Genomic DNA, 26247 nt, shown 5'->3' on the forward strand with positions numbered 1-26247 from the left:
CATCAAACATCATTCCTTGAGCAGGGAATTGATTTCCATGATTGGCCTTGCTAAACTGGCTTGCACAAGTAAGTAAAGGCACCTAGGAGATATTACTAGGCTTGTCATTAAAATGAGAGCGAATGTGACATTTGGAGGTTTGTGTGCAATTCTGGTCACATCAAGTCAAGTATCCTTTATTGTCATTCAGACTTTTCAGTCTGAACAAAATTTCGTGCCTTGCAGTCATAACATAGAATAAAATACCAAAACATACAATAAACACAGATTTCACATCCACCACAGTGAGTCCACCAGGCCACTCCTCACTGTGATGGAAGGCAAAAGTCTTAAGTCCTTGTCTCTTCCCTTCTTGTTCTCCCTCTGCGCTGAGGCGATCCAGGCCTCCGATGTTGTGACTCCGCCGGGTGATGGTAAACAAGTCCCACGGCTGAATCCAAGCTCCGCGAACGGGCCGGTTCAAATTCCGCGGCCCGGGGCGGTCGAAGCTGCCAAAGCTGCCGCCCTCCCAAGAAAGGGAATTTGCAGAGTGCTTTCAAGATGGATTCTTAGAGCAGCTGTAAATGTCATTCCCTTCATGATTTTATACACCACCATTAGATCACACCTCAACCTCCTGCACTCCAAATAATAAAGTCCTTGCTGCCCAATCTCTCCTATAGCTCAGGCCTTTGAGTCCTGGCAACATCCTCATAAATCTTCTCTGTACTTTTTTCTGTTTATTAACCTTTCCTAGAGCAGGATGACCAAAACTGAACACAATAGTCCAAATGCGGTCTCACCAATGTCCAACTGTAATCTATTCCTGCTACTATTTTCTTATGTTCAGTCGGGGGAGTTGCATAGTTTTCCAGACCTGACAACATCCTTGTACATCTCTCCTCCATCCTCGCTAGTTCTGTCACATCCTTCCTGCTGTTTGACCAGAGCCTAGAACCTTACTCAATGCTCTAGTCGCAATCTGTCAAGAGTATTATTTGGTACCATTGTGCTTCCCAGTTCTTGTACTCTGTGAAAGAACCTCTCCATCACTTCCCACAGGGGAAGCTACAACATTTTCCTACCTCCTCCTCCTCTGTCTGCACCCTGCACCACTGACCAAACCTACTAGTGTCGAAGTCTGCCGGACCATTGGCAGTCCCTCCAATCCCAACCCAGTATATTAAAGTACTTCCTGACTGCAATTCCCCCCCCCCCCCCCCCCCCCCCCCACCTCTCCCCCCTTCCCCCTCTATCCCCCCCATCAGTTCAGTCTTGTTCTCCCAGCCTCTCGGCTTATTTGTCCTGTGAGGAAAATACCCCCTCAACCACAATGGAGCATGTATTTTTGTGCCGTCCAGCTGGCTCCTGCCTGTTGTCTCTTTGCCCACATCCCACTCTCCGGGCTGAAGTCCAGGCCCAGGAGGTTGCATTCCAATCGCACAATGAGGACACCAATTGTGGGAGCTGCTTAACCATACAGAGACCAGGCACAATGCAGGATAATGAACCCATTTATCTCTGAGATCCCATGGTGTCGAAGCAATCCCGGAATGCTATACGGATTTATATGTTAGAAAAATAGGCACAAGAAAAGTTCCAGCACTAGAAAGAAAGGTTATGCATCAATGTTATGCATTTCCTATCTTCAAGACAGCATGAAGCCAGTGTCTGTGAGCTGGGCCAATGCAGGAGGGCAGTTTTAAACAGCAGTTTTATGCAACAATCGGTAGTTTTCATGCAGCAGTGTTAGTTGTGAACAAGATACAGTCTCTGTGTTCTGAATAGATATGCAAGATTCAAAGGATGACTTTCATCTGTACAGTACCTCTCATACTGTCTCAAAGTATTTCAATAACCAACGTACATGTTTGTGCATTGTAATCTCCCACAAGCCGCAGCATAATAACATTGAGACAATTGGCTATAGAAATGTTGATTGAGTGACATATACATATTTGTCACCTCAGAGCACAGATTGTGTTTTATTTAATATCTCATTTGAATGACTACGCTAAATGGTGCCATCCTCTCTCAGTCCATGAACTGGAACTTGAACTCAAAAGGTTTTTAGTCAGAGGCAGTCTCGTGCTGTCAGATTATGTACTGTGCCTCAAATGGCAGCGACCGCTACTCTCGATCTGAAGTCAAGTCAAGAGAGTTTTAATGTCATGTATACCAGATAGAACAATGAAATTCTTGCTTGCTGCAGCACAACAGAATATGTAAACATAATACAGAACAGGAGTTAAAAGTTCAGTGTGTCTATATACCATAGACCATATATGTACACAATAAATAAACAGATAAAGTGCAATAGGCTGTTATTGTTCAGCGCTTGTTTGATATCGTGTTTAATAGCCTGATGGTTGTGGGGAAGAAGCTGTTCTTGAACCTGGATGTTCCAGGTTCAGTAATGAAGAACATTCAGGCACTTTGAATTCTGAACACTTTATAATCATTAATAACTGTGTGTATAAGGCCTAACACTTTTAGGGAGCCAGATGCTGGAAATCTGAAATAAAGCTGAAAATGCTGTAAGTACTCAGTATTGCTCTTTCAGTGGAAGGTGATCGACCTGAAATGTTAACTGAAAGAAACAAAGTGTTGGAGGAACTCAACAGAACAGGCAGCATCCGTGGAGGGAATGAACAGATAACATTTTGGATTTAGAGCCTTGTACTCGCAAGAATTTAGGAGATTGAGGGGGGATCTTATAGAAACTTGCAAAATTCTTAAGGGGTTGGACAGGTTAGATGCAGGAAGATTGTTCCCGATGTTAGGGAAGTCCAGGACAAGGGGTCACCGTTTAAGGATAAAGGGGAAATCCTTTATGACCGAGATGAGAAAAACATTTTTCACACAGAGAGTGGTGAATCTCTGGAACTCTCTGCCACAAAAGGTAGTTGAGGTCAGTTCATTGGCTATATTTAAGAGGGAGTTAGATGTGGCCCTTGTGGCTAAAGGGATCAGGGGGGTATGGAGAGAAGGCAGGTACAGGATACTGAGTTGGATGATCAGCAATGATCATATTGAATGGCGGTGCAGGCTCGAAGGGCCGAATGGCCTACTCCTGCACCTATTTTCTATGTTTCTATGTTTCACACTGATGGAGTAGAAGGGAGAAAGCTGGAAGAGAGAGTTAAGGTGATGCAAAGCCTGGCCAAGTGATAGGTGAATACAGGTGGGCGAGGTTGATTGTCAGAAGGATGAAGAATGACAAAAGCTAGAGGTGAAAAGTGGACAAAATGGTGTCAGATAGGAGAGGAGAGGAGGAATAAAATGTAAAGTAGGAGGGAGGGGTGTGAGTGGAAGGGGACAGGGTAGTGGAGAGAAGGGGAAAATAAAAAGGATTTATTGGTGTCGAGGATGAGATATGAGCATACAGAGGAGAGGAAAGAAGCAGGGTTACTTGGGTTGGTGGTTAGGGATAGAGGAACTAATGTGTATCAGCCGGGATGGGGGTTGGCACCTGAATGAAAGGCAGATATGGGGGAATAACTTGTAACTGGAGAATTCAATGTTCATACTATTGCGTTGTAAGCCAATGGAGTGCCGTTCCTCAGGCTTATGCACACTGAATTCTCCAATTATTAGTAATATATCCCTTCTCTTTCCTGTATCCCCCTCCCTCTCCCCCTCCCCCCCTACCCTGGTATACATATATATGTCCCACCACTCCCCCCTCCTTCACCCCAATATCACCCAGCTCGTTTCCCCTCCTCTGCATTATCTCCCATTCTGAGTTGCCCATTTCCCTTTTATCCCCCCCCCCTCCCCCCATCAACTACCACCCATATTCCTTCCTCCAGCTTTATATTTCACTTCCCTTTTCTCCTTATTTGACTCCCTTATGTCTCAGTTTCAGCTCTAGCCTTGGTCGCTTACTCCACTCACCCACCAATTAAAACCCTATCACTTGCCAGGCTTTACCCCACCTTACCTCTCCTCTCCAGTTTTCTCCCTCCTACGCCATCAATCTGAAGGGTCCTGATCCAAAACATACCATGCTCATTTATCTCCACAAGTTCCTCCAGTACTTAGTGTTCCACTCAGGATTCCAGCATCTGCAATTCCTTGTGTGTCTCTGAAATGTTAATTATTTCTTTCTCCAAAGATACTGCCAGACATGCTGAATATTTCCGGCATTCATTTATACCCTCAGATTCTGATGCTTTCAAGTTACAAGGTGCGTCAGTGCATGGAAAGGCTAGAGTGCCAATAGCAGACTGATCTTCCCAAGATGAAACTGTCAAATCTGTATTCAAGCCCAGTTCCTTCTTGGATACAGGGATTACTGTTGGGGTCATTATTAGACCCTGTTTACCTTCCAGCACCTTGACCAAGGGACCATTGTTCAACTGGAATCTTCAAGAAACAGCGGACTTTTGGAAACATTGTGGCCAAGACCAATTATAATTGTAGTCTGCTTTAATGACATTTAAAATTATATTAATATTTATTTAACATCTGCCTTTTTTCATTGCTCCAATGTTTAACAATTAACTCGGTCAGGGATTTCACTGGCCCTTCCAGCTCTGCGTCGCCTTATATTGAATTATTATGCCACAGGGGTCAGATATGTGCTTTTAATAAAGTGTCTCTAAAGGAAGCATGATGTAATGAGAATTTTCCATGACTGATCCTATATTCTTGACATCTACAGTTACCCGTGCTACTAAGAGTAGTGTAACTCTGTATCATAAATTAAACATTTGGGCCACATTAAACGGCACCATTAAATACAAGTTTTTATTTTGTTATGTAATGTCTTTTTCTTGTGCATATTTCCTGAGACCCATTGATGGGAATTCTACATGGCTTGTTGGATAACCTCGTGTGTGTTCTGTGAGGAGCATTATTCGATGAGGGTGTGAACCATCATTAATTTAATTTTAAAACATTCAAAATATAATACAAAAATAATTTCAAAAAGTAAGTAAGTTGTAGTCACATTTAAAATTCTATTCATGTTTATTTTCCAATCTTTTGTAACTTTGCTGGTGCCAGATAGTGTATGTGACGACTCGCGTATACAGTCGAGGTGAGGTCAGCTATATGATATTACCAGGTTTTATGCAAAACAAAGCATTTCACTGTACCTAGGTACATGTGATAATAAAGTATCATCAACATAAAGTATCGCCATCATCGTACATCTATATATTACTAAAACTCTGTTCTTGACCGGTTTCGGCTTTCTGTGCTGCGATTTCTGAGAGAACGCCGCCACCTACGGCCGTCATTTTTGGCCACCTTGCTCAGAGCCCACCCTCCGCCGTATGTGTGCCAAGGATTTTTCCCGTCGATTAAATATGACAGAGATATTAATGTTTTATACTAAATTCCCCATTCTCTCTGCTGCCCCCGCTGGAGGCAGGGGAATGGACTATAAACCAGGAAGTGGTGTGCCTCAATCCGTCTCTGCAAGTAGTGTGCCTCAATCAGTCTCTGCAAGTGGTGTGCCTCAATCAGAGCTCTGAATGACACTGAACAAATGTCTTCAGCACTGTGAGTACCCTTAATTTGGTTTGAAAATGAAAATATGGTTAGAGGTAAAAAAAGCACTGCCTGCAAATGGTTGTTTGGGTTTAAGTAAAAAGGCACTCTCTCTCTCTCTCTCCCCCTCTCCCTCTCTCTCTCCCTCTCTCTCCTCTCTCTCTCCTCTCCCTCTCTCTCTCCCCCCCTCTCCCCCCCCTCTCCCCCCCCTCCCCTCCCCCCCCCTCTCTCCCCCCCCTCCCCCCTCCCCCCCCCCCCCCCCTCTCCCTCTCCCCCTCCCCTCCCCCCCCCCCTCCCCCTCCCCCCCCCCCCCCTCCCCCCCCCCCCCCTCCTCCTCCCCCCCCCCCTTCTCCCCCCCCCCCCTCCCTCCTCCTCTCCCCTCCTCTCTCCTCTCCCCCCCTCTCCTCTCCCCCCCCTCCCTCTCCCCCCCTCCTCTCCCCCCTCTCCTCTCCCCCTCTCCTCTTCCCTCCCTCTCTCCTCTCCTCTCTCTCCTCTCCACCTTTATTGTATTAATTTTAATATATTAATGTTTAAAATCCATGCATTGAAGGAAGAATATTTTACAGCCCATCTGTGGTCCCCAACCCCAACCCTAACCCTAACTGGGCGTCACGCACAGGACATCATACATCAGCGTGTGACATAGAAACATTGAAACATAGAAAATAGGTGTAGGAGTAGGCCATTCGGCCCTTCGAGCCTGCACCGCCATTCAATATGATCATGGCTGATCATCCAACTCAGTATCCTGTACCTGCCTTCTCTCCATACCCCCTGATCCCTTTAGCCACAAGGGCTACATCTAACTCCCTCTTAAATATAGCCAATGAACTGGCCTCAACTACTTTCTGTGACAGGGCGCAAGACATGATGAGACACCCAAATGTCACCCCAGGATTTTGAACATTTCAAAATCCTGGGGCAACAGGGAGCACCGCGCATTACTGCATGCGTCACCATATCTCACCACAAGTCACGACCCGATCACGACAACCTCTTTTTAGTCTGTCGCCTAAATGTGGCCCAAGTGGGACAGGCCCTTTATACATGAGAATACTTAATTATCAATCCTGATCCTCCTCTTTAAGTTACTATTATTTTATAATGGCTTTCGATGCTAAACCATTGACTTAAGTTCTCGTGTTTACATTCTTACAATTTGTGCATATACATTTTTTTGATTTTATCTAGGCCAAGCAGCTTTTTGTTTAACTCAACCAACTTAAGGACTTTGCCTGCCCAACTTGCATTATCTCTTTAAGCTTGATCCTTGTGCATTTAAGTTGTAATATACCTACAACTGTTCTTCCAATATTTCTAATTTTGGTTAATGTGGCCACATTAGTTCAAACCATCAACAATTAATTTTCCCTCAAAGATATCAATCTTATCACTGTTCTACCCCTCCCCTCCCCATTGTTTGATGATACATTTAACTTCATCCAGCTTTTCTTACACTGATAACAACTGTGACCTATTTACCTATGAAGTTTTTTTTTCCCATCTATCCCTTGACAGGTGGAATTCTTGCCGAGAATCTAAGACGTGTTGCCATTAGCATTAATTTCAGTATAAACCATGGTTCCCGGTTAATCTTGCCAGGTAGGGAAATGGCAGCCTTCTAATTGTCTTCTGCTGCCAATTGAAGTGGAGATTGCAAATGTTCAGCAAACACAGTTGTCACTGGGAACCTGATCAAAAATCATTTCAAAGCCTCAGTAAACTGGAAGATAATGAAGAAAGAATAAGGTGCAGAGATTTTTATTCAGCTGTGTTCACTGAGTTCACGTTGGGATATATAAATACAGGTTCACTACCTTTTATCTGAAAACCTTGGGACTAGACACTTTTCGGATTTCGGAATTTTTCGGATTTCGGAATGGAAGATTTTTAGCGTCGATTTTAACGTTTTTTTAGATAAAACATTACTGGGGACCAGGTGGGTCAGTGGTAGAGTGCTCGGCTCGTGGCCGCAAGGTCGCGAGTTTGCACGCCGATCCCGGCGGTTAGAAATGTTCGGTTTTTGGAATTTCGGTTAAAAGATTGTAACCTGTATGTATTTACGTTTGCCATAAGTAAAGGGCAGTTATGGATTGTAAAGCATATGTCCATGTTAGAATTTGCCAAATGTTTCCTTAATGTGCAAACTTATATCGTTAACCCAGAAACTGATGTTCTGGGCTCCTGGGCAACCAGGGCTTGATGAATGTTTTACTTGTTATTGACATTTGCTATCAGCTTGTTTCTTGTTGTGACTTCAACATATGTCTAATGTCAATAAAAAAACACTTGATGTGTTCTATCAGACTTGCACAACCAGTTGTGAATGTTTTACTTTTATTGACAATTTCTATCAGCTGTTCTGGACTTGCACTTCAACAATGTCTAATGTCAATAAAAAACACTTGAGTGTTGTATCAGACTTGCATTTGTTAGTGAGGCTAGAAATACAATGGTTCATTGGTTTCTTTATTGTCACTGGAGTGAAAAGCTTGTTCTGTATTCCACACTGAGGCTAGATGATGCACACTGAAGTGTTGTGTGGTTCACCGATACCTAATATGCCCATGAGCCATCTGCAGCAACGTGCACCTGTGCCGAACAAGCAAGGTGCCAGTAATTACTGGGATGGTCTTTCGCATATGGCTCTTTGTTGAGTGGAACCTTATCTAATAATGTGCAGTCAAATTGAAGATAGTCTTTTGCAATGTGTATCTGTGGAGTGCCTGACTGGCTCTAAGTGTAAGTGGGACTACTGCATAAAGGCATTTTTTTTAATGCTATAACTGTGGAGTAGAGACAGGCATTTGGACTGAAGCCAAGCAGCCAGCTTTTTAAAGAAAAATACACCCTATTTTGTTGCTGTAAAGTATCCAAATTTCCTTCCAACACTTGCTGAATTTAGACATCAATTCAGTTTTGATGCAATACTCTGAAAATGGCCATTTAATGTTTCTATATAAGGATTTATAAGTGGTTATAAATTAATCATCCATCAAAAAGACATAACATTTTTGCTCTGACTCATTTCTTGAACCTCTGCAGAATGACATTTCCCTCCATAATCAGTTTTGCACACAGTGTACCACTTAGTCAGTTGTGGGTAGCAGAATGACTTTGACCATCCCAACTGGTTGACATAATGATCCAGAAGAAAAATGTTCTCTTCTATTTGTACAGAATTCCAATTACCTCCATTTACCTCATGTTGCTGTTATTTCTATGTTACGGACTGCAACAAAGAAATAACATTACGTGTATAACGTACATCTCTGGATGTTTGCTTGTGCGAAATCTTGCTTTCAAACTTGAACTTTTTCTTTGATTCACATCTCCTCGAAAACCTGACGCGGTAACGGTGAAATCTTTACATATTCCGGTAGAGATTTACCACACGATTTCAAAAATCCTCTCATCTGTAAATTTGATTCATTGTTTCCTGAGTTTTTTACTAAAATTGTTCACCAATCTGACATCTTTTTAAAATCTAACATGCTGAAGCCAGCTGGATGATGTCTCAATACCTTTGCTCCTCGCGGCCAGCTGTGCCGAATTTTTACTGCGCGGCCACGAGCTGTGAGTTACGTGTACGAGTTACGAATATTGGCACCTATTGCGTTCGAGAACCAGCCCTCCCCTGTGACGCCGCCCCCCCATCCCACAATCTCTACCCCCCTCCCTCTCCCTCTCTACCCCCTCCCTCTCCACCCCTCCCCCTTTCTGCGCCTGCACAGTTGGAGGTTATGCGTGAGTGAATAGGGCGGGGGATGTGGTAAAAGGAGCGAATGAATAATATATTAATATATATAAGGGGGGGTTCGCCGAAGGGGGGAGGGGACGGGACCCAACAGGTCCCTCTTGGTCTTGTGTCTTGTGAAATATAAAGGTAAAAAATAACAAGCACTGCAAGGTAGGAGCAAATTGCCTAATGTATTATAATAATTTGCTCCTTTCTGTTCCCCCCACCGTGCGGTTGTGGGGGGGGGGGGGGAAGCGGCCATGCCGTGTCACACACACTAACTATCCCCCCCTCCCCCCCCAGCACCCACGCTAATTACCCCCCTTGATATTATATTAATATTATTAATTTGCTCCTTTTACCCCATAACCACCCTATCTACTGACGCATAGCCCCCAACTTGCAGTCACATCTAGAGAGGGGGGGCAGGGATAGAGAGTGATGGCAGAGAGAGAAGGGGCAGAGACAGATAGAGAGGCAGAGATAGAGGGAGAGGTGCAAGAGGGAGAGGGGGTGGAGGGGAGGAGGGGAGGTGGGTGGGTGGGGGAAAGGTGGGGGAGGAGGGGAGAGAGGGGGAGTGTGAAGATGGGAAGAGAGAGGGGGAGAGGAGAGTGGGGGGAGATGGGGGAGGGGGGAGGAGAGAGGGGCTGCTGAATGAGGGGGAGAGAGAGGGGATGCTGAGAGGGGGGTGAGGTGAGGGGAGGGGAGGGGGGAGAGGTGGGGAGCAGGGAGGTGGGAGGGAAGGGGTAGGGGGTGTGGAGGGGAGGGAGGGTGGGGGGGGGGGGGGAGAGAAAGAGGAGGGGGGGAAGAGGAGCGGAGGAAAGGAGGGGGAAAAGAGGAGGGGGAGAGAAAGAGGAGGGGGAGTAGAAAGAGGAGGAGGGGAGTAAGAGGGGAGGGGGGGAGGGAGGGGGGGGGGGGGGGGGTGGGGAGGGGAGAGGTGGGAAGAGAGAGGGGAGAGAGAGAGTGCCTTTTTACTTCAACCCAAACCCCCCAAACAACCATTTGCAGGCAGTGCCTTTTTACTTCAAACCAACCATATTTTCATTTTCAAACCACATTAAGGTCGCTCACAATTGAGTAGACATGTGTTCCGTGTTATTCAGAGCTCCATCTTGCAGAGACTGAGTGAGGCACACCACTTCCTGGTTTTATAGTCCCTCCCCCTCCCTCCAGCAGGGGTAGCAGAGAGAATGGTGATTTTTAAAAAATCATTAATATCGCTCAGATTTTTCATCGATGGGAAAAATCCTCTGGTCCAGGAAGGCAGACGTGGGCTCTGAGCGAGGTGGCCAAAAATGATGGCCATAGGTGGAGGTGTTCTCTCGGCAATTGCAGCACAGTGGGCCAAAAGCGGTCAAGATCAGACTTTTAGTAATATAGATTGCCAAACGTGTTTCAAATAACTTGATAAAACAATGCTGTTTTGGGTGGGAGGCAAACAAACAAGGTGGGGGGCAAGCAAACTTACTGGGGTTTTCTTTGCACTCTCTTGTAATTTCTACAAAAGACATGTAATGATCCTAAGTGATTTCTACTGGGTTGGTTGCAAGCTATCTGGAGCAAAACTATCACTGGCACCTAGATATCCTGCTGGTGTTGTGATCTGATTCGTGGTGTTGAGCTTTGACATATGACCTTGTGGTACACTTATATTCCAGCACATTGTGCAGTGCATGTCTAGTTTAAAGTGAATCTGACGACAATTTGCTTGACTGGAGCACACTCATAATTATTTGGATCAAGGTGGATGACAATCTGATGATTTCCTCTTCACTCCACCAAGCCCAGTGTTTGGAATTCATTCACATGCAGCCCAAAGAGAAATGAAGAGAAATGCAGTTGTACCCTTGGAATCTACACTTGGCTGGGATTGTTCTGTAGATTCATTTTAGATTTCCAGATCCATTTGGTATTGATAGGTTCCTCCTACTTATTCCTTTTAATCAAATATAGCACCATCCCAACTCTTTCTACCTCCCACCTCTAGCATTGACTCTTCTGAAGTCTAATTCTTTAATCATTACCCAAGTATCTCCATGTGGCTCAAGATCAATTTGTTTTCTTTAGTAAACATCTATGAGGCATCTTGGACTTCTTTTACTGCATCGAAGGCCCTCTGTACATTAAACTATTTGTAATTTATTGCAAATGCTCTCTGCTCTCTCTTGGAATAAACTGTGCCAGTTGAAATCCTGGTACCTCTGATCTGCCAATATTTAAACGTGGGGGGAGAAAAGGTGTCTGTTGGTGTAAATGGCTCCTCTTGTGATCTGCCAACTCCACTGTCATCCCAAACCCACCTTCAAATTGGAGGTGACTTGTTGCTCATATTTTTCTTCACAGCTTACAACCCAATCGGTATGAAACACTTTGATTTCTTTAACTTCCCACACTAACCTGTCCTGACCTCCTCCACTCTCATAGTGAGGCCTAACCAAATTGGAGGAACAACACCTCGTAGTTTTGCTTGGATTCAGCTTACAGATTCAGCGGATTCATTGTGATTTTAATTTAATTCAAGTCATTGTCAGTGTACAGTACTCTCTCAACAAAATGCATTTAGCATTCTCTGACTAGTTTCATTGTACTCCTGATTAAATTTTAATGATTGTATGCCTTGTTGTCACCTTCCCCTCAGCTAACAATCTTATTTCTATATTCTACATTTTCCTTGAGCATCACCCCTTTGATCTGACATTTTCACACCTTACCCTTCCATATCTCTATCTTTCCCTCCCCCCTTACTGTCATTCTGAAAAAGGGTCTTGGCCCGAAACATCACACATTCTTTCTCTCCAGAGATGCTGCCTATCCCACTGAGTTACTCCAGCATTTTGTGTCAGTCTTCTTCAGCGCTGTGCCTCATTTGCAAACTTGAACCCAAGTTGCATTTTATTTCACTGATTCAAAACACCACTCTTGTCCAAGCTAACCTTTCTGAGCACTTTGCTAGATAATGTAACTGCTTTCAGGGCTTTGGAATAATGCACTGAGGTTGATTATGTAAAATGGGTGCAGTCTGATTTTTGCTCATAAACTAATTATATTCTGGCAGGAGGAAATATTCTTGCCCGATAAGTGAAGTGGACGCCAAGCTCTGAGAGCTGCTTTGGGTGGGATCATATCCTGCATTTGACTGAAATGATGCAGTTCAGGAAGATGATCAGAGTTAATTAAATGTAAGGGAGGACATAGTTCATTGATCCTCTAAGACCCAACATAATTTTGGCAACCGTAGTTTTGCAGCTTGTCTAAACAGAGGGGCCTGAAATCTTTGGGAAACAAATGACTTTTGCCGATTTTTGCAATTTTGTTTCTTACTTCTGCATCACCTCCTGACATCAGCCTGAGCTAAGAGGATGGGTGTGCCTGTTGAAATCCTGCCCAACCTCACTGCCATCAGCATATGGACTGAGAGATTCAACCCGACCTATATGTGAAAAAGGACACAAAGTGCTGGAGTAACTGACCGGCCAGGCAGCATCTCTGGTGATTATGGTTCTCTATGCGAACTTGTATAGGACACTGCTGTGTATTCAGCAATCATAGTCGTGCAGCATGGAAACTAGCCACTTGGTCCATCTTGTCCACACCGACCAACATGCCCCATCTGCATTAGTCTCACCTGCCTGCATTTGGCCCATAAGCCTCTGAGTCTGTCCTATCCATGTACCTATCTAAATGCTTAAATGTTGCGATAGTACTTGCCTCAGCTATGTCCTCTGGCAGCTTGTTCCAAACATCCACCACCCTTTGTGTAAAAAAAGTTACTCCTCTGATCCTATTAAATCATTCCTCCCTCATTTTAAATCTATGTCCTACTCTAGGCAAGGGACTGTGCATTTACCCAATCTATTCCTCTCATGATTTTGTACCCCTCTAAGAACATCCCTCGTCCTCCTGTGCCGCAAGGAATAAAGCCCGAGCCTGTTCAACCTCAGGCCTTCAGGTCCTGGCAACATCCTCATAAATCTTTTCTGCACCCTTTGTAGCTTGATAACATCTTTCCTATAACATGGTGAACTGAACGCAATACTCCAAATGTGACCTCAGCACATCTTATATAACTGCAACATGAGATCCCAACTCCTATACTCGATACTCTGACTGATGAAGGCTTATTTGCAGAAAACCTTCATGATCACCCTATGTAGCTGTGATGCCACTTTCAAGGAACGATGTACCTACACTCCGAGATTCCTGTGCTCTATATCACTCCCCTCAGCCTGACCATTCACTGTGTAGGCCCTGCCCTTATCAGACTTCCCAAAATGCAACGCCTCTAATTTCTCTATATTAAATTCAACCATTCTTCAGCCCACCTGCCCAACCGATCAAGGTCCTGCTGCAATTTTTGACAATCATCTTCACTGACTGACCACTTTTGTATCATCTACAAACTTGTTAATCATGCCATGACATTCTCATCCAAATTATTGATATAGATGACAAACAGCAATGGGCCCAGCACTGAACCCTGAGGCATACCACCAGTCCAAAAATGACATAGAGAAGGTTTTCAATTATTTCCTGTCATACGGTCATGCCATTTTTCATTACTCCTGTCCTAAATATTTTCAGTCCCAGTCTCAGTTCATCATTGTTTATGCCCTTTATTAATCTTTTATCAAATACTTTGGCTTTCTCCAAGAGGCATTAATGAAAAACCTCAAGGAAATAATTAGTGAGCCTAAAATATATACTGGTTTGCATCAAGTAATGAGGGGCTTCCCTGACCTCTCCTTAGACCATTCCTCGTTCTAAAATGAGGGGGGGTCTCATTGACACAAATCAAATAATGAAAGTCCTGGAAAGAGTGGATGTGGGAAGGATGTTTCCACTATTGGGAGAGTCTGGGACCAGAGAGTACAGTCTCAGATTAAAGGGACGTACCTTTAGAAAGGAGATGATGAGGAATTTCTTTAGCTAGAGGGTGGTGTATCTGTGGAATTTATTGCCACAGACGGCTGTTGAGACCAATCTTTGGGTATTTTCAAAGATGAGATTGACAGGTTCTTGATTAGTAATGGTGTCAAAGGCTACGGGAGAAGGCAGGAAAGTGAGGTTGAGAGGGAATGATAGATGGACTGAAGGGCTTAATTCTGCTCCTGTGACTTATGAAAATGTTATTGGTAGTAAAGATAAATCCCAGAAACTCATTGCTAACAATTGTGCATTGAATCACTTCTCCTTTTATCTCCACCTCAGCTCTAGTAAATACGACAATGCCACAAACCTCATGGTGGGCTAGCCAGTCTACATTTAATGGAAGTTTTTTCATCGTGTTGTGAAGAAAGATATTCCATTCTACGTTCATTAACATAGGCATCCTTATGTTTTCTCGGCACAACATGTTTAAAAATGCATGAACGATTGTGGGTAGAGCTTCTGTTGTTCACACTCTGGTCTTCAATATTCTAGAATGGAATCTATAATAGCCCAGTGTCCTCTATGCTTTGTGTTCTCACCCAATTCTTCAATGATACCTATTTCAATTTATATGACTTTGATCTCCTGTCCCCTTACAATCTCATTTCTATATTCTTCAATGCATTCTCAGCCTCTGTTAACTTTCTAAGCAACCTTCCAAACGTTTCCATCTCATTGACCTTAGCTTTTCTTTAAAAATCATTTGTTTTGACATTTATAAACTTTACTGATTCCATTTATATAAATCTATCAGTCTTTATACTGCTCGTAGTCTTTTGAATCATTTACTTTGTATCTTTCATTCCTCTGATTACATTTCAATTTAATTTAAAGATCTTTTTTGAGACAAATTTTGTACTCCAGCTTTGCTCCATCACCTTCACTTACTGTTGTTTATGGATTGCCTTCCTTTCCATATTTTCTATCCATATGGTTTGAATATTTATCTTTCTATCTTCATGTAAAGAGTTTTTAATCTGTTATTTATCTCTGGTCTTCTGCTCTTTTTCAAATCTCATACTAAGCCTGGTTATATTCCCACCCACCAATTTTATTCATATTGTTTCATATTTCTGAGTATAACTCATAAATTGGATATGTCAACAAAGTATATTACAAGATCAGACCTCTGGAGGCCTTGGCAAAAGATCCAGAGAGATGAGTTCAATACCAAGTATGGCAGCTGTGGAATTAAGTTCAATTAAAGAAATCTGGAATAAAAAACTAGCTTCACAAATGGTGGCCATGACATTGCTAAATTGATGTTAAACCCATTTGCCTCATCAGTGTGCTCTTGGAAAGGAAATCTGCCCTCCTTGGTGTAGCCTTAATGTGATTCCAGAAGAACTACAATATCAGTGACTCATAACTGCTCTCCAAAAATGATATCACATTTGGTTCTAAATGAATTAGATATGGGAAATAAATGGTGTCCCTTCAACAATGGCCATATCTCATGAACAAACAAAAGGCTGCTGAAACTTTATTCTTTCTGTCTTGGAATCTCAGTTGCCTCATTGTTCCAAGTCATTTTATCACATTTTCTTTTCTGCACTCCTTTCATTTCCCACCTTTCACTTCCTTTAGAATTAGAATATCATCTATGTGAGGATTATTTTCTGCTTCCCTGAGGAGAATTCCAATAATGGAACAGACATATAGTTTTTACCTGGAGATGATGTTGCATGGTGTAGACTATCTGCAACAAAGGAAGGGGAGAGAATCAGATGGATGCACAAAACTAAAGTAATTTTGGATAGTATTAATCCTCCATGATAACAAAGGTGAAAGAAATTAAGAAATGGAAAACATTTTCTCTTTTCAATGAAGGATGACATGTTTTGATCAAATTATTCCTTTATTGCTCCTGCTTTCTTAATATTGGGTACCTCTGCTTAGAATTTAGTCTGGTTTTGAGTCACAACTACAATCTGTGAAGCCTTTCCAAGATGCTGACGTCCTAGACTGGAGCCAAACAATAAGCATGAAACTAAGAAAATTAATATTTACAAACCTAATGACTAGGAGCAGCCAATGACTCACTCCACACCCTTCACATTGATAGCATTAAAGTGAAAATATTGTGGGGGTATTTCAGGTTTCTTAATGCCATTATCCATGCACATGTGAAAGCATTACTTTAAAAACAAATAAAAAAACAATGCTTAATATAAAATCCTTCAATGTCTTCTGCTATCCAGGTGAAATTTGACTCGTGATGTATGACTGAGTCACACTCAGCAGAGGATGAGGAGATGAAAGGAGAATGGAAACTCTTGAAACACAGAGAGAGAGCGCGAGAGAGAGAGCAATTTTATGTTGTTATAAAGTGTCTCAGAGGTAGAGCAACACTAACGGCCTTAAATAGGCAAACTACTGGTCATCAGATTTAAATAAAAAAGTTTTTATTCAAAAGTATTAGAAATTCCAATTTTGTTTTCAGACAAATACTCCAGAGTAAGGGTGTTACAGGGAATGTGAGGGTGGGGAATAGGAATATTAATTTAATGTGTTTGGCAGGCCTGTATTGTTCTGCCTGCCTCTATTACTTGAAATAAACACTTCTCGCTATTCAACAGAACAAATGTTGTGTCCAACTAGTGCGAGTAGCCAATGCCTGCTTTAGATTTGGCACAGCCAAATGATTCAGAGAAAGGCACGGAATTCACTTTGAATGGAGGTTATATTTTAATATTTTTAAGTATAATGAGTTAATTGTTATGTCAATAAAATAAATTAATCACATCAATCTTTTGATGTATGTTTTCAACCTCTTTGTAGTATAACATTATTAACCTTCCAACTTAGCAAGTACAGCTTGACTGCAATATAAATTTGTAAATCTTTCAAGTATAATTGAGCATATATAGTTGTATTCTGCTAATAATTTCCAGTGGTATTGGTCCAGTGGTATAACGATACAATCAGACATTGTGGAACATATTTCATTGTTGTCTGAGTGTTGCTTTAATTAAAATGGTTCCTTTCATACTGAATTGCAAGTGGTGGGCACATTTTGGGGTGGGAGATTACGACCTTCACGTGGTCCACCCTGTTTCGACGAATGCAATCAACCTAGCGTGCACAAACAGAAGAAGTTGTTTTACAACTTTAGGCTGTGCACGCCATACGCAAGAAGAAGGCACATTTTGAAGCTAATTGCACATTTTTATAACCTGATGTCATTTATTGGGTGCTGAAGATCAACTCTAAATCCACATATTATCTTAAAATGACAGAATTACATATGCATGTACATGGTTGGTTATTGTGTGGCAGATGTACTGCCACAGTGTGATCTATCTGTGTGTGTGTGTGTGGGCAGGGGCTGGTGAGCAGAGATATTTCCTGTGTGATCTTGTGCATGGTGCAGGGAGTTCCCACTGTGACCTGTTTCAATGTGGTTATAGCATCTCCATGTGTTAGTTGTCTATGAGCGTGGGCTTCTCAGGTGCTTCTCAGGTGCTTCTCAGGTGCTTTGGGGAAGGGGGAGGTGGGCATAAGGATTTCTCAATGAGTTTGAGTGTCTGCTGAATGATGCACAGTGAGTGGTACGTGGTCTGTTGACAGGTTCACATGGCAGCGACATGTTCTGGTGGGATCTGTTGAGAAGATTTGGAATGAAAATACCAGTTTCATTCAAAATTAAAAAGGGTATTTAAGATCTAACTGTTTTGCTTGGTCTACTATTTTCATGTGGATATGCAGTTTTAAAACTCCGTTTAAGTTTTTGGCATCTTGCACTGTGAATGTACTGCTATTCCACAGATAGGTGTAGATCCCACTGCTCTCCAACTCGGCTTCAGATTCTGAACAGTTAAACCTATGTTTTCCTCAACAGATGATCAAGTCTAGTAGATCTTCACATTGTTTAAAAAATATACGAGCTATTGGTCCTTAGCCAATTAATTATCCAGTAATTACTTTTGGATTTCCTGACATTTTGTTCAGTGTTTAAATTGTGTAGCCCTTTTTACAATTGATACCAAATGGTTTGCCCTTCTTCTGAAAGAGAATCAAATTGACTCTTTCCATCTAGAAAGAAGGGCTCATCGCAATTACTTTAATAACTTGACATAACTATTATAACTGGATTCCGCAAATGTCCATACAATTGTCTCTGTGCCTCCTACTCCTCCCCTTAACCATTGACCAAACTTTGTCTACAGATCTTTCCGATTAGCCCAGGCCAGATCAAACTTCTGTTTCACATACCTGGGACACATATCTCACATCCTAAACCTGTTCTAACAAACTGGTGACTGCCCGTTCTTGCTCTGCACGAGAGTTGGTAATATTGACCGTTTGATCACTAAAGATCATGTCCCTTTCCTATTTAATGTTATTTTTGCTGTCTGAATTTGGGAATACTTGAGACACCATCTTTAATCATTGATCCCATCACATATCCTATTTCACCAGTGACATTTATGGCCATGAGATGAGCTTCAGTCATCTGTATGTATGTATGGAGGCAGGGGATGGTGAATGCTTCATCAAATACCTATATTGTTAATACTAAATTATGACAAAGATTCTCAATGACCATGACTTTCTAATTAATTTCATAATGTATTTAATATTACACCATCTGAATGCAATAATGTTGTAAGATGCTCCAACATGTTTCACGGTAGCTTTATAGAAGTATATCTGGCATCAACCCACGAGTGCAGCAGTCAGGACAGGTCATTCATGGCCAACTCTATCTCTATTCATTACTACTACAACAACTGCTACTACTACTGCTACTCCTGCTACTACTGTTGTTACTACTGCTACTACTACTGCTACTACTACTGCTGTTACTTCTACTACTACTACTGATACTACCACTGCTGTTACTACTACTACTGCTGCTACTATTGCTACAACTACTGCTGCTACTACTACTAATAATACTACTGCTACTGCGACTACTACTGCTACAACTGCTACTACTACTACTACTACTACTACTACTACTACTACTACTCTACTACTACTGCTACTACTAATAATACTACTACTACTGCTACTACTACTACTACCACTACTACTACTGCTGTTACTTCTACTACTACTGCTACTACCACTGCTGCTACCACTGCTGTTACTACTACTACTCCTCCTACTACTGCTACAACTACTGCTACTACTGCTACTACTACTACTAATAATACTACTGCTACTGCTACTACTACTACTAATAATACTACTGCTACTGCTACTACTACTACTACTACTACTACTACTACTACTACTACTACTACTACTACTACTGCTACTACTGATACTACTACTACTGCTACTACTACTACCGCTACTACTACTCTTGTTACTACTACTTATACTACTACTACTGCTACTACTACTGCTGTTACTTCTACTAATACTACTACTACTACTACTACTACTGCTGTTACTTCTGCTACTAATAATACTACTACTGCTGTTGTTACTACTACTGCTACTACTACTGCTACTGCTCGGAGTGGCGCCATTGCCTGCACCCTGGAGCTATTAACACTGAGCAAGAATGGCTCAGTGGCTATAATTCTGCATATAATATCCCCTTTCTGATCATTTTTATATTCCACATTAACCTAGCTTTCTGTGAATTGGGCCTTTAAGGCTACAATGCCTTAATCCACAAAAAAACCCCCAAAAATACAAACATTATGCAACAAAACCTTGGTTAAAATTAGTTCAACTACATTTACAATTGGCTTTCGATCTACTGCTGTTACTGTCCACATTTATTTGAAAGACCATGTGTTTTGATACATTTCTGAAATTCCCAGAACATGATTTCTGAAAGTTATGAAATAGTTATCAGCTTACCCTCTGCAAAAACTCTATTTCCACGATTGAATTCACTGGAAATGGACGACATTTCAGAAATGTTTTGTTTCCTTTTTTCATTATTTCCTTTTTAATAATTTATCACTGTAGGCATTTCCAAGTTCCTGCCTTAATTGTTTCCTAACTTCTGCTGCCACATATTAAGTAAGTTAACACAATAGAACTGCAATCACAGTGTTATACAGCACAGAACCAGGCCCGTTGGCCCACTATGTCCATGCTGACCATCACGCACCCTACTCATCCGCCTTTTCAATCCATGAGTCTTAGTCTTCATGCCTTGATAATTCTAATGTTCATTTAAATACTTTATAAATGTTGTAAGAGTACCTACCCCCACCACCCTTCAAACAATCATTCCCAGATTCCATCCTTCTTCTGGCTGAATTTATTTTGCCTCACATCCGCTCTAAACCTTCTACCTTTGACATGATGCAATCTTAGAATTTAATTTTGCTTTTAGCTGAGTAACGCCACTATTTCTATGGCATTTTTGATGACCGGTCATCCCAAATATGTCAAATGAAGTATTTTTAACATGTAGTCATCTTGCAAAAAACCTTCTCGTGGGCAGTTTTGCAGGATGGAGCATGACTTGCATCCACCCTGACATTGAGAAGTGAAAGAAATCTCTGAATGATTTATTTTAAAGTAGGGGTGAGTGTTGAACATCAGCTGACACAAGAGGTGGACAGTGAAATCTTTGTCTGAAGTCCATGGGCACCAAGATGTTTGCTGACCAACTCGTACTGACTAGAGACCTGGCCCAGGGACACATACTTCTTCAAAAACCTCAAACAAATTTGAAAGACACAATCTCCCATGTACAAAACAATGCTGACAATCCATAATAAGCCCCTGTTTATCCAAATGACATCTATGCTTTCAACTATTCAGCCATCTTTCTTTCTTAATAAACGTGCTTTAACCTACCCCAATATTATTGTCCTAATATCTCATTTGAATGCTACACTTTATGAATCCCTCTGGCCCTCTGTTTAGGAAGTTATTTTGCCATTGTTGTTTCCACATTATCTATACTGATTTTGCCTTGGTAGCACTGCTTTTGAATGGTTTGTATCTGAGGAAGGACATTCTTGCCATAGAGGGAGTACAGAGAAGGTTCACCAGACTGATTCCTGGGATGTAAGGACTTTCATATGAAGAAAGACTGGATAGACTCGGCTTGTACTCACTAGAATTTAGAAGATTGAGGGGGATCTTATAGAAACTTACAAAATTCTTAAGGGGTTTGGACAGGCTAGATGCAGGAAGATTATTCCCGATGTTGGGGAAGTCCAGAACAAGGGTTCACAGTTTAAGGATAAAGGGGAAATCTTTTAGGACTGAGATGAGAAAAACATTTTTTACACAGAGAGTGGTGAATCTCTGGAATTCTCTGCCACAGAATGTAGTTGAGGCCAGTTCATTGGCTATATTTAAGAGGTAGTTAGATGTGGCCCTTGTGGCTAAAGGGATCAGGGGTTATGGAGAGAAGGCAGTTACAGGATACTGAGTTGGATGATCAGCCATGATCATATTGAATGGCGGTGCAGGTTCGAAGGGCTGAATGGCTTACTCCTGCATCTATTTTCTATGTTTTTATGTTTCTATGTATAAAATCGTCATTCAGTGATGGATGGAAAACTGCCCACTGAGCCAAGGCGAATGGAACTTGTCTCATTGGAGATGTCAGCCACAGTAATTGGCCCCACACCAGCCCCCTTCCACTCCTCACTCACTGCCACTACTGTCACCATTCCAAATCTCAGAATAAAAATGATATGAACTGAAGATACATAAATTGTAAGACATTCCAAAATAGTTCAGGAAACAAAGCCTGGAATATTTTCCAAACAAATTTTAGTTTTCTAGCTAGGGTCAAACAACTGATAAATCCATACAATCTTGTAAATTAGTAATAAATAGAAACTATTCAGGAATGCAGAATATATACAGTAGATCACTGTCTTTGTTAAATTGATTTTAGAAGTTATATGCTGTCATGAAAGCTGTAAATTTGTTAAATCTAAATCTTGTTACTTTTGATAGCTTCTATAACAGATGTAATCCAGATATAAGTAGGCCATGAAATTGAAATAGCACACATTCGTAACCCAACCTATAGAACCAGCAGATGGAACCCATGTTGCCCATGCCTGCTGAACCAACAGCTTTGCACTGCAACAGAATCCTATCCACATGGAGCAGAATTGGCTAAAAACATGTTAAAGATCAGAAATCAGCCTAGCCAGGGAAAATTTTCTCAGTCGTGGCTCAAAATTCAGGTTATGGAAGCCAAGCTCCTTGGAACAGTAGAGATTGCTGTTCAATGTGGTGCGATCAGTTGTGGAAACTTAAATAAAGCACACATCTATGTCACTTCTGATTAATCTGAAATATTTATATTAACACAATGCAGTGAAGTTCAAGAAAAAAACTCTGAGACTTTGTACTTGGATCTCTCTTCCACTCACCCCCCCCCCAAGAATTCCCCCGAAATTGGAATTATTCCCACTTTAGCTAGAACTGGCATCTGCGCATGAGAGATTCGAAGCCTACGACAGATGTAGACAGTGTCTGTGCAAATTCTAGGTTTGAAAAGTTGCGTGTTACTTAATGTTGTTTTACTTTATATTTTTTGATTAAATCTGAAATGACCGCTTTCTTCGTAACTGTGTGTGCATGCAATAACAACTTGAGCCGTTTTCTATATGATGATAGAAGGTTGCCAGAACAGAGAAAGAATATATCTGGATTCCAAATTCAATAGAAGATTGTAATTATGAAATTAAATGTGAGATGAATTAAACCATTCAGAGAACTTTAGTTGGATGACAGGACATTGCCTCATTTTATTCCTTTCCACCTGTCAACTTCTGATAATTAGAGCGAAGGAAATAGGCAATATTTCGGGTCGAAACCCTTCCTAAGACTTGGGTCTGAAGAAGCGTTTTGACCCAAAACGTTGCCTATTTCCTTCGCTCCATAGATGCTGCCTCACCCGCTGAATTTCTCCAGCATTTTTGTCGACCTTCGATTTTCCAGCATCTGCAGTTCCTTCTTAAACTTCTGATAGTTCACAGGTTTAATGTTTACTAAGCCAAATTATTTTTTCAGTAAATAGAGAAGTGCCTATCCAACTGCCTCACCTCAAGAAAAATAGGAAGGTCATTTCCTTGCCAGATTTCATGTTAAGCAATAAGCGTTAAAAATGTTGACCAAGGCCGTTGGAAATATTGTCATGATTTTAAGTGAAAGAAATTACCTTTTGATCAATAGATGCCACTGAGTGACTGGGCATCTACCACAGGAGAGTAGTTGCTGATAGTTGGGAAGTACAAGGTTGGTAAAAGTATTACAAAAAATGGATTTGTACCAAAATAAAACATTAACCCTTTGATAACATTTCTGATTACAGGTGCCTGCAGTTTATGTACAAGGAGCAGAATTTCTTCCTGAATTCACATTGATCCCTCGGGAAAGTTATCCCGAAGAATCATTGGGAGACCAAACCCTGAGTCCCAAGTCTGAAGAGCAGGTTAGTAATTATTAAGTAGTGTGTAGCAGGTATAATTATACAAACTGCAGGAGCCCAGAGAAAATATAACAATGTGGTTTATTTTGTTTGATCTTTATTGGTGTTCATGCTCCATGTTGAAAGGATGCTTCCTTTCTATCTTCCCCAATCCACCTGCAACATTGTGTGTAGGAATGAACTGCAGGTGCTGGAACAGCACCTCATATTGTGCTTTGGTAGCTTACATCCCCAGCGGTTACATTGACTTCTCTAACTTCAAATAGCCCTTGCTCTCCCTCTCTCTCCAACCCCTCATCCTTCCCAGTTCTCCCACCAGTCTTACTGTCTCCGACTACATTCTATCTCTGTCCCATCCACTCCTCTGACATCAGTCTGAAGAAGGGTCTGGGCTCAAAACATCACCCATTCCTTCTTTCCGGAGATGCTGCCTGTCCCACTGAGTTACTCCAGCATTTTGTGTCCATCTGCAAAATTGGCTGGTACCAGTCTCGTCTCTCACTGTTTACTGTCCAAGTAAAACCCCTCCTGTGGTGTTGCATTCTAAGTGAGAATTAATCAAATTCACAGAGAGCCAGCAAGCTGAATGTGTGGCTAAATTGGGTCAAAATCCACGAGAAATGATTGTTGAAATGTTCAAGCTACTTGGCTGCCCAAGGAAAGATCTTCTCCCAGCATACTTCTGCAGTCGGAATGCAGTCCTATAAATCTTATCAGCTCAACAAACATTCCACTCTGACACAAGAAACTATGTGCTCTTTTGTATTTGATTTCTTTTTTTATGGGGCATGAAAGTTATTTCAACTGAATAAAATTGAAAATGTTGTTTTTAAAACGTCACTAATGCGGTGTTGTGTCAGTGTAAACAAGACAAACTTGATCCTTGCTTAAAAAAAACATGTGGAACTTTTTGATTGTTTAAAGTAACGCGATGCAGAATAAATGGTATAGTTTCACCCAAGACAGAAAGCAACTTGACGGATCTACTTTCTTCAAAGCCCCATAGTAGTACTGATCAGAAATATCAATGTTTTATCACTGTGAGTTTATCATGACACCAGCTTCTAGTTTCATGAGAGTTTTAATTTGTTTTGAATATCGTTTAAATGAGCCTCATTTTTCTTTTGCGGGACGTGAGTATGTTTGGCAAGTCCAGCATTCTCTGCCTCTAATTCTCCAGGAGAAGGCAGTGGTGTAACTTATTTCAGCTCATGTTTGAGAATGAAACAATATAATTTGTCAAGATTAATCAAGTAATCTGAAGTCATCTGACAGTGGGAAAGAACATTTGGCAGAGTTTATACCAAGTGCCAATTTGCGTTCCTCCCCAAGACTACTTCCACTCCCACCGAGTGATATGCTGTTGAGCCCAAACCCATGTGGTGTAATATTTCATAACCTTTCAGGCACTCTGTCTCCATCAACTGACTTTATCGATTTGCAGTAGGAGTGCTGCAAAACTGTCAATTGTTAGAATTGTATAAATTAGATCAAGGTGTTGTTTTGAATTATTTGATGAGCCGGGTCTGGCAGCAGCGGTGCAGTGCTTTGGGCATGCAGACTTCATGATGCATTCACCCGTATCAAGTGGCAACCAATAGGTTGGAATGTGGGCCGGTGGAGCCAGCAGAGGCCTTCCCGCCCATCCCCACCCACAATCCCAACAGTGATCATTGACATCATTATCACTTGCTTGACTGGTGTCCATGTGCAATATATGTTTGTTTAAAGTGCCCTTCCAAAAGTGATCAAGGTTAAGGGCAGCATGGTGGCATAGCGATAGAGCTGCTGCCTTACAGCGCCAGGGACCCGGGTTCAATCTTGACTACGGGTGTTGTCTCGAGGGAGTTTGTTCTCCCCGTAACTCTGCGTGAGTTTTCTCTGGTTTTCTCCCACTTTCCAAACACGTGCAGGTTTGTCAGTTAATTGGCTTCGGTAAAATTGTAAATTATCCCCAGTGTGTGTAGGATAGTGTTAACGCGCAGGGATTGTTGGTCGGCGAGGACACGATGGGCCGAAGAGCGTGTTTCCATGCTGTATATCTAAACTAAACTAAGCTAACATCCTTTGTGAATCCTTCAGTCAATGGGCAAGCTCCAAATAGATATCTGAAAATAAATTGTGATGATTTTGCGAAAAGTCCAATCATTGCTTTGCATAAAATCGATTGATTACTGGTCCTTCATCAAAAGATATCTGGATGTGAGCAATAATGATGGTGTGGAAATTGTTAAACTGTTGTATTAATAAAGACTCGTCATTTAAGAAGCAGTGACAAGGACCGGTGACAAAGAATTCCATGACAAGCCTATTGCCTGCATTGTTTCTGTTCGCAGTTGATAAACTCCACCCGAAAACAGGCTAGTTACATCAAACTTGAAATACTATGTCAGAAAACTTCTTTAAATAATGATCTTTGATTTATGGAATGTTTCAGGCATTAAGTTTCATTGATGTGGTCTCAGAACGTTTCAGAATGTAATCAGGTCATTTCTCTTGTGTCTTGGCAACACTTCTTCAATATTTGAGCAGATTTGAAGATAAGGTTTGACATTTTAGAAAGAGTTAGAATGGGTATTGATCCAAGCAGAAAGGAATGTTCAGTGGTATGTGAAATTGGGTGGTGTATGGTACATGTTGATCTTCACAGCCTTACTCCATTGCCACACTGTAAAAGAACAAAAATTCATATGGGAAAATGGATCTCAATTATGTTTCA

General features: G+C 41.6%; 1 protein-coding gene across 2 annotated transcripts in view; it reads left to right on the forward strand.

Moving 5' to 3' along the window:
* Nucleotides 1-26247, forward strand: part of LOC129695430 (ADAMTS-like protein 1) — a 368144-nt gene that overhangs the window by 79939 nt on the left and 261958 nt on the right. For both annotated transcript variants that reach the window (XM_055632373.1, XM_055632374.1), the window contains exon 2: nt 23412-23531. In XM_055632373.1, coding sequence (XP_055488348.1) covers nt 23412-23531 — 120 coding nt within the window. The remainder of the gene's footprint in view (nt 1-23411; nt 23532-26247) is intronic.

The sequence above is a fragment of the Leucoraja erinacea genome, chromosome 3 (genome assembly GCF_028641065.1).
Source record: "Leucoraja erinacea ecotype New England chromosome 3, Leri_hhj_1, whole genome shotgun sequence".
In the NCBI taxonomy this organism is placed as follows: Eukaryota; Metazoa; Chordata; class Chondrichthyes; order Rajiformes; family Rajidae; genus Leucoraja; species Leucoraja erinaceus.